The sequence below is a fragment of the Malus domestica genome, chromosome 13, assembly GCF_042453785.1.
Source record: "Malus domestica chromosome 13, GDT2T_hap1".
Classification (NCBI taxonomy): Eukaryota; Viridiplantae; Streptophyta; class Magnoliopsida; order Rosales; family Rosaceae; genus Malus; species Malus domestica.
This window is the reverse complement of record NC_091673.1, coordinates 23384929-23401394: the sequence shown is the minus strand read 5'-3', so window position 1 is coordinate 23401394 and position 16466 is coordinate 23384929. Positions and strand designations below refer to the sequence as shown.

Sequence of the window (16466 nt, the reverse complement as noted above, 5' to 3'; positions counted from 1 at the left end):
GGTAGCGAAAGCGGTCGCTCTTTGGTACTTCCTGATCTCCATTTGAGCCTCCGTTTGCACTGAACTTGCAGTCCATATACTCTGTTTTTTACTAACTTAAGCGAAGACCTTTAGATTCCAACACTTCTCTCCAAAGGTTAAGCTTTGCATTTACTCCTTCCTAAGTTTCATCTATCAACATTATATCGTCTGCAAAAAGCATACACCAAGGAATATGATCTTGAATATATCATGTTAACTCATCCATTATCAATCCAAACAGGCAAGGACTTAAGGATGAGCCTTGATGTAACCCTACAGTTATGGGGAAGCTTTTGGTTTGTCCTTCATGAGTTTTTGCGGCAGTCTTTGCTCCATCATACATATCTTTTATAGCTTGGATATATACTACTCGTACTTCTTTTTTCCCTAAAATCCTCCAAATAATGTCTCTTTGTTACAACCACCCCCCTCCATATTTTCATTTTATTTCTATTTTCCCCTAGAACATATTTTAAATCTATCAATTTAATCCCTTATTCTCTTTTAATCCTAGCCGTTGATCTAAATTCCCTATTGCTTCTAAACTGCCAAGTGGCAGGTTCTCTAACTCTCTTTTCTTTCCCCTCTGCCTGAGTGTTCCCTCTCGGACATCTTTCTCTCTCACGGGAACCCTCAAGTTCCAAGAGCTTCGAGAACTTTTGTTTCTTTCCTCTTCGAAAAACAAATCAAACCTAACAGTTTAACCTCATATCTAGAATCCTTGGAACTTGAGGAACACAACTATAACCTTGCATGCGTCGATATAACACCTTTGTGTGTTCTGCCATTGAAGCTGAGAGCTTTAAACCTCTGAAACTCGAACTCAAGCAAGGCTCACTACTCTATTTCTATTTTGTTGAGTTATTCTCAGTTCAAATGAAAGTTCTAATCAGTGCATGCCTTATATTTTTTGTTTTCCAGAACCCGGTGAGAAAACCCTACGAGCTCCGAGATCCACCCAGTCATTCTTATCCACAATTAAGACTCTCTATGGTATATTTTCGTTCCCATCATTTCAGTTATCTTCTCTCTTTAATTTGGTACTTCGTTTGAATGTTTATTTTCACATTTGCCGTCGACCGGAGCTATAATAGCTCCGGTGTTCTTCCCTGACTGCACCCAAGCCACCCAGGCCATCAGGCCTTCTCAAACACCCACGGGCCTTAGCCCAGCCCAGTTTCTTATGTCTTTTATTTGATTATTTGGCATGTGGGCCGTGCCCTGCATGGGCCGTGCATGTGTGTGGGTTATGTGTGTGTGTTTTGGGCTGTGCATGTGCATGGAGTGTGTGTGTGTGTGTTTTGGGCCATGCACATGTTGTGCGTGTGTGTGTTGTGTGAGTGTGTGTCCGTGTGTCCGTGTGTGAGTGTTGTGCCCATGTGTGTGTGCATGTGTTGTGCACGTGTGTGTGTGTGTGCGCTATGCATGTGTATGTGTGTGCTGGTGTGTGTGTTGTGTTATGTGGGTTTGGGCTCAAGCCCAAACCACCACCACTTTTTATTCCTAAACCTTTCCAAAACCAAAACCCTTTACCTAAACCCATTAGGCCTTAACCATTCAATCCAAATCCTTTATTTTTATTTAGTTCAAGCCCAAATCCTTCAGAAAATCCTTTTATTTATTTACTACCTCTTTGTGCTTAGGTGAAGTTGCTAGTGAGGAAACTCTTAATCATTTTTCGCACAATTCTGCTGCTACGGAGTATCTGTGAGTGGATCATTTCTAAAATTTGCATAATTTCATAGTTTAATTACATAAATTAAATGCATGCCTTACGAGTTTATGATTTGATTTTATGTTAAGCATGTTTATTGAATATGTTGATTTTTGTCTCGTGCTTTTGGTGAGGAATTAATTGTTGGCCTATATTGAGCTATATTTTAATATATCATATTTTCTATAAAAACCATGGTAGACTATCTGATGAATGACAATAGGATGCTAGAACATGTTTTAGAAACCTCTCTTTATAGTATAGACGATGGATGACTTTATACTATGAAGTGGTTATTTATAAAAGGCGTAACTATTTGTGCGTACCTAGTGGACACTATGCCGCCTAGGGCTAGGATCTGGTGTTGGCAGATAGGCCGAGAGAAATAATCCCTAGCTACAGGCTAAGGGACACGGAGTAGGCATTGGGTCGGGAGTTAGTAATCTCTGGTTACGGGCGCAGAGACCACGGTGCTAGCATAGGGTCGGGAGATATATTTATTTCAGTGATCTTACTAGTAGTACATCACTTGACAAGACGATCTGTGAGATGTTTGGTATTTTATTTTCCATGATGACTTTTAAGATATTTTTGGCATGCTAGGGTTTTCAGTAAATCCATCACTTATTATGCTAGTAGTTTTCTTTATATAAATTGTGGGGGTGAGTATATTGATAACTGTTTTATTATTATTGTATATATGAACTTGGTCCACTCACCTTTGTTTTACGCCCCCATTCAAGTCTTAGAAACGAGGACTACGACACAACGTACGAGGCATTCCCTTACTAGTAGCAATCTATCACTCACTTGTGTGATATCTTGTAATGATCTTTCCTTTAGTGATCTTGTTTTAGAATGTGTTTTGTGCACTCTAGACACTTCCTTAAACTTTTTTTATTACTATTAGATTCTAATGATTATTCATGCTTATGTTCCTCCTAATCATTACTCTAGTATTCAATAAATGGATTTCATCTCCCTTAGGTGTCGGCTAGCACGTGCCTATCCAGGTATTCGGGGAATATCGGGGTCGGGACGTGTCACTCTTGGGACCTTATCATACGTTTTTTCTAAATCTATAAAGACCATGTGCAAATCCTTTTCATATCTCTATATCTTTCCATCGATCTTCGTACGAGATAGATTTCCTCCATGGTTGAACGCCTTGGCATGAACCTAAATTGGTTGTTCGAGACCCGTGTCTCTTGCCTCAGTCTATGCTCAATTACTTTCCCCTAGAGCTTCATTGTATGACTCATTAACTTAATACCCTTATAGTTCATGCAATTTTGTACTCGTCCTTATTCTTTTAGATAGGCACCAAAGTGCTCTTTCGCCACTCATTTGGCATCTTCTTTGTTTTCAAAATCCCATTGAAAGGGTTTGTGAGCCATTTTGTACCCGTCTTTCCCAAGACTTTCCACACCGTATCAGAAAATTTTGATTTTGTACATTACCGTGTTATTATTGACTGGCACAAAATTCATATTGCACGGTTGGCACGGTAATTTGGCAAAAAGTTACACCCCTTGTGACATATGTAGTTTATTTATGAAACTAGGATTTTCAATTTTGATCGAGGAAGAGCCTAGTGACAGTATATTGTGACACAACATTGGTGCAGGCTTTGCTTGGAGTTCAGGTGAGTTGACTTTAATATTATGTGACAAATATTTTGAATATTTCCTTTGTTATATACTTTGTGTGTGTAACATGAAGATACAAATGGTTATTATTCCCTTGTTATATACTTTGTGTGTAACATGAAGTTACAAATGGTTATTACCTAGTTAATATTATGCTTTATGAAATGCATATGTATGAATATTTGAAATGATTGCGAACTAAGAGGGCTAGTAGACAACTATTATTGTTGTGTACTTTCTTTCTGGTTCCATGAGAGTGTTTGGAACCCTAGATGTTTATCTTTCTTTATGGTTTCATGAGTTGATCTGAAACTCATGTGAATACCTTCATTCTAGGTATGCCATGAGAAAGTCTGGGCCTAGAATTCTTTATGTCAGCCATGAGAAAGTCTGGGGCAAAAATTTCACTAGCAGTAACTATGAAACATTTCGAAATGCAATGTCTGTATCTTTCTGTTATCGAATTGCAATGAGAAATTTCGGAATCCAGTGTGTATATGATTCCATAAGTGTGTTTGGAAGGGTATTTATCAAATATAGCCAAATATTAGCCCCTAATTTCAAAAATATCATTTTTTTAATAAAAACTTTCAAATATATCCAAAATATCACTTAAATAGACACAAACACCCATATGTTTTAAACCAAATAAATTAAAAAACCAAAACCCTATTAGATGAAGAGTTCTCACGGCTAAACCTAAAAAATGGTGGAGACCCAGTGAAGGCATTGACTGTTGGTGGAGACTTGTGTATCCCTAAACGAAGGTGAGTGTAGATGGTTTAATGTTTTGCATTTTTCCTCGTCTACATTTTCCCTTTACTTTTGTAGTTTCTTCCTTCGATTGAATATTTATGGAATAATGAACTGTCAATTTTTACACACCTTTGCATTATTAAGGGTGTCGTTCGTGTCCGAATTCTGTTTTGAAGGTTATCACTGACAATGGTAGTGAATCAAGAAATCTGTTGTGTTCTTAGAAAGTGCAAAAAACATATTTTGAAGGTTTAGATAATAGAAATTCTTATGGTGGTGCATATTAGAAAAATTAGGTTTCTTTTTGTCAATGGAAGATTGACAAACCTAATACCATTTGTCAATCTGTTTGAGGAAAGCTAATTGAAATTCATTTAGTGTATATTAGAAAAATTAGGGTTTACGATATAGAAAATTTCTTTCTTTATGTTTTTATTCTTCTTATTTTGGTCTACAAATTGTCAATTAATTGTACTAATAAAAAAATGAGAAAATTATTAGGGAAAGTACCACTTGATTATCGCACAAGAATCTTTTAATCAACAACTAATTATTTGTATGAATTAAGGGTATTTGTGTCTATTTAAATGAAATTTTGAATATATTTGAAAGTTTTTATAAAAACTAACATTTTTCAAATTAAGGGCTGATATTTGGCTATATTTGATAAAACTTTGTTTGGAATGCATAATGTTGTGATTGTTAGCCTACCAGCCATATGATTTTATTATATATGAAACTAGGGGTAGGCAAACAAGTCCTGAATCTACAAGTCAGGGTGGGTTCATGTGGTTCGGGGCATCTAAAGACAAAATGGGATGGGTTGACAAAATTAGTTGGGCGGGCGGGTCCAAAAATCTGTGGAAACGAGGGCTCGCCCCGGACCGTTTATGTCGCTCCTTACTCGAAGGCCAAGCTCCTTTCAATGTTGCAAGGCCATGGTCCAAGAAAAACAAGTATCACACCAGCAAAAGCCCAACTTTAGTCCCCAATAGAATTGCCAAACTAAATTAGCAGCTGATCGATTTCAAGGAGGATTAGGATAGACCTGACAATTTCTTACACGACCTGTTAACACGACACGTAAACGACACAAAATTAACGAGTTTTGGGTCAACACGATAACTAATCGGGATGTTATCTGGTCACACGATAAGAACATGTTAATAACGGGTCATTAACAGGTTTACATGAGAGTGACACGTGGATAACTAGTTTCGACACGATAAGAAAAAGGTTATTTTGATTATTTTAATTTTTTAAACTACTAGAAAATTTACTATAAAATACAATAGATATAGTTGATATGTATATATTGTTTATTAATTATTCATGTATTATTTTTCTATATAAATTTAAAAAATTTAAGTGTTATTTATTTATTTATTTTTATAGCATACTATATGTAACATCCCATATCGTCCAGGAGAGTGGATCTTGTAAGCCTTATATGTATATTCCCATCTCTACCTAGCACGAGGCCTTTTGAGAGCTTACTGGCTTCAGGTTCCATCGAAACTCCGAAGTTAAGCGAGTTCGCACGAGAACAATCCCATGATGGGTGACCCACTGGGAAGTTCTCGTGTGAGTTCCTAGAAACAAAACCGTGAGGGCGTGGTCGGGACGCAAAGCGGATAATATCGTGCTACGGTGGAATCGAGCCCGGGATGTGATGGGTGCCTGGGCCGGGATGTGATACTATAGGCAAAGAGTGAGATTAACAAAATTATAAAACACATTAAAAATACAAATATCAAATAATTTAAAAATACCAAATGCATTAAAAAATTATAATAATTAATTTACAAGTGCGAAAAATGTGAAAAAAATATGCAAATGCTCGTAATACTTTGAGGATGGGTACATCGTCGTTTGAATTTTTTAAAACCATGCAAACCCTCATGAATAATATTTTTACGGGAGTTCAAAATGAATAAAATTCATAATCATTAATGTAAGTCTGAAAAATGTGAGAAATACTCGTGATTGCATCCTCTACGCTTAAGCGATGGTCAATGTTCTAAAAAACACTAGACGCTAGTCGGGTGGCGGGCTTAGGCTTAGCCCCTAGGCGGCCAAGTGGGGTATAGGCAAGCGCCTAGGCGGATGTAGGTAAATTTCTTGTATATCTTGTAAATAAGTGCATATTGACACTTACAACAAATTAAACTTGTATGAAATCCAAGGATAAGATAAGAAAAGAATAATAAAATGCAAAAAGAGTATCCAACAAGTCCAAAATTTAAAAACACATTAAGCATATATGCCATATAACCGTAGTGAGAAGTATTGTAAGATGACACATATACAATAAGTTCACAATTTAAAACCACATAAAATGCAAAATAGAAGGAAAATAAGGAAATATAGTAATGTAGATAGGATTTTTTTTATTTTTTAATTTCAAAAAAAAAAAAAAAAAAAAAACCTTCTAGCCGCCTAGCACCGCCTAGAGCCCAGCCGATTTTTCCAACCAATTTGCAAGAAAACGCCTCGGGTCACCACCGCCCAGCGCCTAGGTGCCGCCTAGGCCCTTTTTTAGAACATTGGTGATGGTTATATGGTCATTTAGATTTTTAAAACCCTCCAAATCTCATGAATAGTATATTTTTTTATTTGAGTGCAAAATTAATAAGATTAATAATAATTAGTGTAGAAGTGTGAAAAATGTAAAAAATTATATATACAATCACTTGTAATGACAAGCTTTACAACTTTCATGAAGGGTCAACTCCGAAATCTAACACCATAATCCATAAACCTTAGATTTGAATTTAACCGTCCATTGTTGTTTACACTTTATTCTACTCACCGAATTTCATTTTTTAGATTTTCTTTTTGAAAAGTGATCTTTTAGCAGATGTAGAAAAATGAACGGTTCGGATCGTTGATATGATATTCCGATATTTATGGTTAACTAAAATATGAGTTGATGTTATACAGTTTCTAGAGACTTTATAAACTTCGAGCTATATTTTCACTAATGGTAAAACTCTGAATGTAATATCAACGATCGAAACCGTTCAGCTTCCTGCATCATTTAAGAGATCATGTTTTCAAAAAAGAAAATCCAAAAAAAAAAAAATTGGTGAGAAGAATGGAGCGTAAATATAAACGACAATCAACAGTTGAATTTAGATCTATAGTTTATGGATTATGGAAAACCTTACTGAAAACATTGTCAATATAACTCTTGAAGACAATATATCAAGCTAAAATTCCAATACCATTTCCCTTGGTGATTGATGAAAATTGAAAGGTTTTATTTTTATTGTAAAAAACATGCAAGGTTCCATAACTTTGAAATGCAACTCTCTTCATTTTGCATATCTTTGAACATTTGTATTTTGTAGTATACACTAGACCTGTAAACGGGTCGGGTTTATTGGATTTGAGTCGGGTTCAACCTGATATGTTAATTTAACGGGTCATTCGAACTCAACCCATTAAGCTAACAGGTCATCTGAATCCAACCCATCATCCGTTTCATCCGTTTCACCCGTTAACAATTTTTTATTTTTTTTTCACATTTCATCCAATCTGCAGAAAGACTCCACTGCCTACTTCGAGGCAACGCACATATAACATTTTGACCGCCATAACCATCTCTCTCTCCCCTCATTATATCTCTACCCACTTGCCCCATTTGCCCACATTTGCTAACTGCACTCGTTTCTCTCTCTACCTCTCCAGCGTCTCTCTCTTACCCAATTTCAGTTCCGAAATCCACTGTTCTTCCCAAGACTAATCAAATTACTGGGTTTTTGCTTAATTTATCTACAACACTTTGTCTGAGTTGAAAATTTTGGGAATTTGCCAAGGAATTGAGCTCTGTTTCAGTTCAATTTGCCGCTTAATTCAATGGAACCAACCAGAGCAACCGTACTTAGATCCACTTTATCAGGACTTGAGTTTGAGTCCCTCCAATTCCGAGAACAAATCCATCGACTCATGACAGTGCCGAAGAACGCCAGCTCCTTCACCGTGCTTCTAGAACTTGCGTTGACCCAAGCCATGGAGCTCCTCCACCTCTTGACGGAACCCGACTCTGCTCCGCAGTTGACTGCTGTCTTAACGAGTTTTGCGGGATCACCCAAAATGTCCTGTTATTTAATAGGTTGATTCGTTAACTATCCAACCCGTTTATCACTAATTCGAATACCAATTTTAACAGGCCGGATCGAGTCGAATTAAAAATGGCAGGTCTAGTATGCACTGATGTTTTTTTTAGGCTCTTATTTTGGGGTACGTAAACTTGAAAGAGAAATATACATATATATATTTGGCCAAATTGGATTATTCATCCTGTGGTCATAGGAAACTTGCATAATGACCCCCGTGGTAAAAAAATTAGGAATTAAACCCCTGTGGTCAAGAATGTTAGCAAATTTAGTCCAAAAGTAAGATTTTTGTTAAATGACTGTTAAAAGTATAGGTAAAACTATATTTTCAGTTCCAATTGACATTTAAAATAAATAATTTTTTTATAACAATTAACAAAAAAAATAATGCTTATTTTTTTAAATAAAAAAAAGCGCCAATTCAAATTCAATTGGAACTGAAAATACAGTTTTACCCCAACTTTTAACAGTCATTTAACAGAAATCTTACTTTTGGACTAAATTTGCTAACATTCTAGACCACATGGGTTTAATTCCTAGTTTTTTCACCACAGGGGTCATCATGCAAGTGTCCTATGACCACAGGGATGAACAATCCAATTTAGCCTATATATTTTAATGTTTTGAAGTAATATTTATGTGATAATGTGGTATGTATATACTAATTTAGTATTATATTTTACATTTATTTTGGGTCAAATTATGTTTTCTTTTTCATTATTTATTGATTTAAATATATTTTTCTTAATGGGTAATGAGTCAGGTCATATTACTTGTTTATTTTAACGGGTGTTACACGACACGACCCGTTAAGCTATCGGGTATGACAAGAAAATGACACAAACACGAGAAATACGACATGAATGTCAGGTCTAACCAGGATCCCTAGTAAAGGGGCATCGTGCGGTTAACGTGATTATCCAAAAGTTACAGAGATGCATGAGTAACACAACTAGCGCAATTATTGAACCTAAGATCTCTTACTTACAAGTGAAGAGGAATACTACTAGACCGTAGTACTAAGTGGCAAAAATAAGATTAGTATTACACTTTGCTTTGCAACCCTTCTCAACACTTTAAACAAATCCAATCATTATCTAATTTTAATCCAATAAATTCCATCCCAAAATTAAGTATAATATTTTAAATCGTCATTTATCACAAATCAATAGCATTTAAATTAAACCCATCATTCACTTTTAATTAAAAAAAATTGTCTTTCACTTATGCATTGGCAGATTTATTCCCCTATTCTTCTTGAATTTCATATGTTAATGATTCCAAATCTCAAATTTATTGAATAAAGAACAATAAGGTTTGTAAAACTCTATTATCCTCTCTAAAACATTTGTTTCTATTCTATCCTATTACTTGAGTTTTAGGGTTTGCAAATTTTTAATAATTATCTCTATTGAATAGATAAAATTATCTATGGATATGTTAATTTTGACTATTTAATTATTTGAATGTATATTATGATGTTTTGTATTTGTAATTTTATAACCACTATTTTCTTCTTTTATACTTGTGTGAGCCCCTTCTCACAAGAAATCCCAACTCCACCACTGGTGGTAACATTATCGGGACTGAAGCCATTGGTGAGCATAAGATTGAGTACCTGGTGTACGGATCCCAGTGTCTCATCCCATTAAAGAAAGATGGAATCACTGAGTATCAGGTGAGAACGCATGGTGAGTTTTGATCATGTGACTGAAAAGAAAGATGGAATCGTTGACGGTGGATATTGAGGCGTAGGATTGGAGGACGGCGTTGTGGACGCGGAGGTCGAGTTTTGTTGCGGAGACGATGGAGGTGAAGATCCTCTTGGCGTCGGAGATATGCGGGTAGGTGAAGGGATTGCGGAAGGCGGTGGGTTCTGGGTATTCACGGAACCACTCAGTCTCAGTCTCTAACTCCTTCAACCCCATAATCTATTAACAAAAGTTAAAAAATAAAAAAACAACAAACCGTGGACCCGTCAGAACCGGCCATTTGAAACTGATCCGGTTAGGGCCTGATTTGGTACTGAGGCGAATCTTAAAAAAGTGGATATAAAAAAAAGCTGAGAGTTTTTTTGTGTTTGGTAAACATTCAGGTTCAGCTTTTTTTTCACAGTTTTGGGTGAAAAAAAAGTCAAAAACACAAAGGTGCAAAACCCAGCTTTGAAAAACCGGTTTTTTTTCACATCTGTTTTACATAAAAGTTTATCAAACACTATAATACTGCTTTTTTTTTCTTTTTTCAAAAGCACTTTTACAAAAAAGTTTACCAAACACTCTGCTGCTTTATTTCACAGCTGCTTATTCTCACAGCATAGCAGGAGCAGTTTTTTTTCAAAGTACAGCAATACTAAACCAGCCCTAGGTTTGGTTTCATTTCTAAAATAACAAGAATCGCCCTTCTCGTCCCGTTTCATTTACAAACAGGTCCAGTCTGGTCTTTTAAATTACATATGTTGTAAGCGAGACTTTTGATTTTTGCCAAAAACGAATTTGAACCACATTATAGCTCACTCCTCATTCCTAATATCTTTGTTAAAAAAAAAATTACATATAATTTATTATTGTCACCCACGTAAACTTCGCAGCTTATCCAAGTTTGCTTTGGTCGGTGCGCCATTCCTGTGGCGCAGGGTTGTTTTGCAAAGTTACAAGTAGCAGTTAGAGAAGATGTTTTGATAGGGTGTAGAAGTGCACTCGAAAGTAGGTTTGTTCTCATTTTCTTTGTAATTTTATTTCTAGGGGTGTGATATCCACACACCCCTTTTTACTTCTCCCACACCTTTTTGGTTTTTGGCCGTCGGATCGGATGAATTGAAGAAGATCAACGGACAGAAATTAATAAGGGGTGTGTGAGAAGTAAAAAGGGGTGTGTGGATAGCACACCCCTATTTCTACTGATCATCTGATGTATTATCTATGTGTCCGAATTGACTCTATGTATTATTATACCGCTATTTTCAGCTGCCACGTGTCAATTCCTGTCGTATCTCGGGAACAAAGCGTTACAAGTTTCATATACATTAGGTTGTGAGCTGTGACATTGTTGGTGACGAATAATGCGGTCAGAGAAACAACAAAAACAAATGATTATAAAAGCAGAAGGAAAATAAAAGATAGCTAATAATGCAATCACATGTAGTTTGGGATCCAAGTAGGGATTGCCATTTTGCAATAATTTGATTTAAATATTAAAAGAGAAAGGGAAAATTTACACTTAACATATTTCTCAATCTTCATAACATGTTTCATGTGGTTGCCTTGTGGCCTTTGCATCTGTTTATTTTAGGCAAATTTTTATATTCATACACTATTCTTTATTTATTTGTCATTGAATTAAATGAATTAAATAAAAACAATGATTAGAATTTAATAAGAATTTGTGAGAGTAAAAAATGTACATGTTTATCATTTTCTTTTTTTATTCACTCCACCATCCTTCTACTCTTTCTAATTAAAACATATAGTCAATGGCAGTTACAAGTTGGAATAATTTATGTACAAAATAATTGAAATTCCATTAAAACTAAAGTTTTCCCAGATCGCAAATTGAAGAGGAGGAAGACAATTCTTCAAGGGAGAGGGTGTAAGATGGAAGGTATCACGCACATGTCAGCAAAGAATTTTGAACTTTTTAGTGAGTTTGAATAAAAAAACTTGCATCTCTTAAGCCAATTCTTGCACAACTGGCCATTGCCAAGTGCAAATACTTTTTCAACGATGGTTATTATGCTTATCTGTTGCATATATAATTGTATCCCTATGCCAATTAACGGTCTCTTCACAACTGCTGATGTGATCTGAAAGCACTGAAAAAATGGTGGCTTCAGCTGAGGTAGTAGCTTGCAACGAAGACCTCATCACATTGATCCTCCTACGCTTGCCGGTGAAATCGCTTCTCCGGTTCAAATGTGTCTCCAAGAAGTGGCTCTGTCTGATCTCCACCCCAAATTTCTCTAGCCGCCACCGCAGACTTGCCTCTGCATCCATCCTCTTGTCTCAAATTCCCGGCCTCATCAGCCACCTATCTCTCAATTGCAGCAGTTCAGAGAAACCCTTTTCGTCTCTTGACTTCATTGATGATTCTGCTGGTGTTAAGTTATTGCAGTCCATCAATGGCCTGGCCTTGGGGTGTAGCTTTCACAAGTTGGGAAAACCTCGTAGCTATTACGTCTGCAACCCTTCAACAAGGCAATTCTTGACGCTTCCTCCACCTAATGCTGAGGGTCATGATTCGTTCGCAACTGTTTTAGGTGTTTATTTAGCTTTTGATTCATCCAAATCACCTCACTACCAAGTCGTCTGCGTTCTAAATTGCTCTTTATCAGCAGCACACGATCGGTACCAAATTCAGATATACCCATCCGAGACTCGAACTTGGAGGCTTTGTGGTTCTCCTTTTGCGTCCCCATCCGACATGATGTTTGAAACTGGGGTGCTTTGGAATGGTGCAATACATTGGATTAGCCCAACGGGAGCTACATTATGTTTTAATATCAATCAAGAGCACATCGGATCAATGCCTAGTCCTCCATCAGACGAGCACTGGAACAAAAGAAGGTTCAGATATTTTGGTGAATCCGGTGGCCATTTGCACCTTGTTGAAATTTATGGTCCAAGCACCACTCAATTCCAAGTCTTTGAATTGGAGAGGGATTACTCAAAGTGGATTTGCAAGTACCAAATCGATATTTCTCCTATCATCGATGCATTTCCGGAGATGGTTAGAGACTACCTTCACCCCCATCACCATGATTCTCTGTTTTACGCGTTCGTTTTACTTTTTGTCCAAGAAACTGAAGAGGGCTCATCGCTGTTGCTGCACATTCCTGGCAAGTTTATATCTTATAATCTTAGAAATAAGAGCTTCAAGGAGATTTGTGGTTCTGGTCCAAAATCCACCAAAACAAATACAGCATTACATATTGGATGCTTTCATGCTCATCAGTTTATAGAGACTCTTGCTAGTGTTTAAACATTAAAAGATGTCAATTTGCCTCCACTTACTGTTTGTACCGTTGAGATTAATACCATTGGAATGTTCAATAATTGTTATGCCATTTGAGTATTTGAAATTCAGAATGTAATGATTTTCCTATTAGTTTGAGATTCATAAATAAATTTCCACCCTAAAATCTCCTTATATTGGAAAGTTGCAAATTTGAGATGTAAAATACTACCTTTACGCCCTATTTGGGAAATATATATTTTAGATTGTAAGTTTGTATATTTTGAATTCTATTTGAGATATGTATTGAGAAATAATCTTTTCATTGACTTTTAATAATCATACAACCTGTATATATGCAAGTATATGGAAAGCACTTAACAAACTTAGTTATCTATCCAATATCTATCCAATATCTAAGTAGGATCTTTATTACCTACATTTACATTTATACCCTCAATATCCCCCTTCAAACTGAACTGAGGTTGCCGAAGAGCAAGTTTGGACCGGAGAAACATAAATCGTGATTTGGACAGAGCCTTGGTACAAATATCAGCTATCTGATCCTGGGAGCAAACAAAATGCAGAGAAATTTCATGAGCCAAAACTTTTTCCCGGATGTAGTGATAGTCCAATTCAACATGCTTAGTGCGAGCATGGAAAATGGGATTCTTGGCAAGGGAGATAGCCGATATATTGTCACACCACAGCTTTGGTACACAGGGTAGTTGAAGACCAATATCAGCAATAAGTTGGCAGATCCAAGATAATTTGGCAGCAGTGTTAGCCAATGGTCGATATTCAGCTTCTGTAGAGGACCGGGCCACGGTGGATTGCTTCTTAGCACTCCAACTAATGATAGAATTCCCCAGAAAAATGCAAAAACCACCACTTGAACGGCGATCTATGGAGCAGCCTGCCCAATCAGCATCGGAATAAGCAGTGAGAGATGGTGGTAAAGAACTTTTAGAAAACCAGAGACCACACTCAATGGAGCCCTTGAGATAATGCAGAATGTGTTTCACAGCTTAAAGATGGGAAATGCGAGGACAGTGCATAAACTGACAAACAAGATTCACTGCAAAAGAGAGATCGGGCCTAGTCCATGTGAGATATTGAAGGGCGCCAACAAGAGATCGATATTCAGTAGGATCATCCAAGAGAGGAGAAAAGTGATCAAGGTTTTATGTACTCAAGGGAGTGACACAGGGTTTGGCACCATCCATTTTGGCCTTGTGCAACAGGTCCAAGATGTATTTCGGCTGAGAGATGAAAATACCCTTGGAAGAACGCTCAACTTCAATACCAAGAAAATAATGCAAAGAACCAAGATCTTTGATAGGAAAGAGAGCACTATTTTGATCAATAACATGCTTGCAGGTTGAGGGAGAAAGGCCTGTGACAAGAATGTCATCAACGTAGACAAAGATAAACACCAAGTGAGGATCCTTTTTAACAAACAATGAATGATCCGATTTTGAGCCAACGAATCCCAAGGAGAGTAAGGCACCATGTAGTTTATCATACCAAGCTCGAGGAGCTTGTTTGAGACCATACAACGATTTATGAAGTCTGCAAACAGAATCAGGTTGTGTAGAATCTTGAAACCCTAGAGGTTGTTGCATAAACACAGTTTCTGTAAGAGTACCATGCAGAAAAGCATTGCTAACATTAAGTTGGTTGAGAAACCAATCATATTGAGCAGACAAAGTGAGTAAAAGGCGAATGGTGACAGGTTTGGCAACATGGCTGAAAGTCTCTGTGTAGTCTAGCCCTTCCTGTTGATGAAACCCATTTGCAACCAATCGGGCCTTATACCGATCTATAGAACCATCAGGCTTGCGTTTGATGCGAAATACCCACTTGCAACCTACTAGATTTTGCAAAGGAGAATAGGGAACCAAGGACCAAGTACCATTGTTGAGAAGAGCATTGAACTCTTCTTGCATTGCCTGTCTCCAATGGGAATATTTTGATGCCTGATGATAGGTGGAAGGAACAAAGTCAACACTGAGATGAGATGGAAGAGTATGTTTAGTGGCAAGCAAGGCTTTAGGTTTGAAGATGCCAGATTTGGAACGAGTCTGCATAGGATGAATGTTGAGAGAAGAAGAGGACAGTGGTGAAGAAGAGATATGTGGGTGTTGGGATGGAATTGGTGCAGAAGAGGAATTTGGTAAGGAAGATGAATTTTGGGAATGATATATATGGAGTTGTTGGGATGGAGATGTAGATGGGGGAGGAGATGGATGTGGGAAAGGAGAGGTATGAGGTGATGATGGCTTGGAAGATTGAAAAGAGTTGAATATGAGATGAGATGGGATGATATGTACAGGTGAGGAAGATATAGACTGAGAGGATGAGACGGGTAAAGGATTATGAAAAGGGAAATTGTGCTCATCAAATATGACATGCCGGGAAATATAGATTCGGTGAGATAAAGGATCCAGGCATTAATACCCTCTGTTATTTAAACTATACCCCAAGAAAACACAATGTTTGCTCTTTGGTTCTAGCTTAGATGTAGTGTAAGGCTTCAGCCAAGGAAAGCAACTACAACCAAAGACTTTGAGAGAAGCATACGCTGGAGCTTTCTTGAATAAAGATTCCCATAGAGAGACATTATGTGCAATAGGCATCCGGTTGATAAGATAAATGGCTGTAGAGAAGGCATGATCCCAATATTGATGGGGAACTTTAGATACTGTCAATAGAGTACAGGCAGTTTCAACAAGATGTTGGTGCTTACGCTCAGCACACCCATTTTGCTCAAGAGTGTGAGGACAGCTGAGTTAGTGTGTAATACCATGGTCAAGTAAGAACTGTGAGAACTTGGAGCTTAAGAATTCACCACCAGAATCTGAGCAAATAGAAATAACTTTGACACCCAACTTATTTTCAATAAGAGACTTGAAGTGAACAAATGTAGAAAGAACATCAGACTTGAACTTCAGAGGATAAAGCCAAGAATACTTTGTATAGTCATCAACAATTATCACTTAGTATCGAAAACCATGTACAGAGGAAATAGGAGCTGGTCCCCAGACATCCATGTGAAGAAGCTCTAAAGGCTTGCTTGTAGTACAAGAACTAGAAACAAAAGGAAGCTTAGAGCTTTTGCTTACAGCACAATCGGAATAGAAAGTGTTATTCATAGTACGAGACATAGAAATACACGAAGTAGAGGCCAATTTATTTAAAACTTTGGTAGACGGATGGCCAAGTCTATTGTGCCAAAGATCATGAGAAGCCATTGTT

The 16466-nt window shown here is 37.1% G+C and overlaps 1 protein-coding gene across 1 annotated transcript; it reads left to right on the top strand.

Moving 5' to 3' along the window:
• The first annotated feature begins 11809 nt into the window (after positions 1 to 11809).
• LOC103414772 (F-box protein At5g07610-like) lies at positions 11810 to 13400 on the top strand. The gene has a single exon (XM_008353144.4). The coding sequence runs from the start codon at positions 12078 to 12080 to the stop codon at positions 13233 to 13235; it is 1158 nt and encodes a 385-aa protein (XP_008351366.2). The 5' UTR covers positions 11810 to 12077; the 3' UTR covers positions 13236 to 13400.
• The last annotated feature ends 3066 nt before the right edge of the window (positions 13401 to 16466 follow it).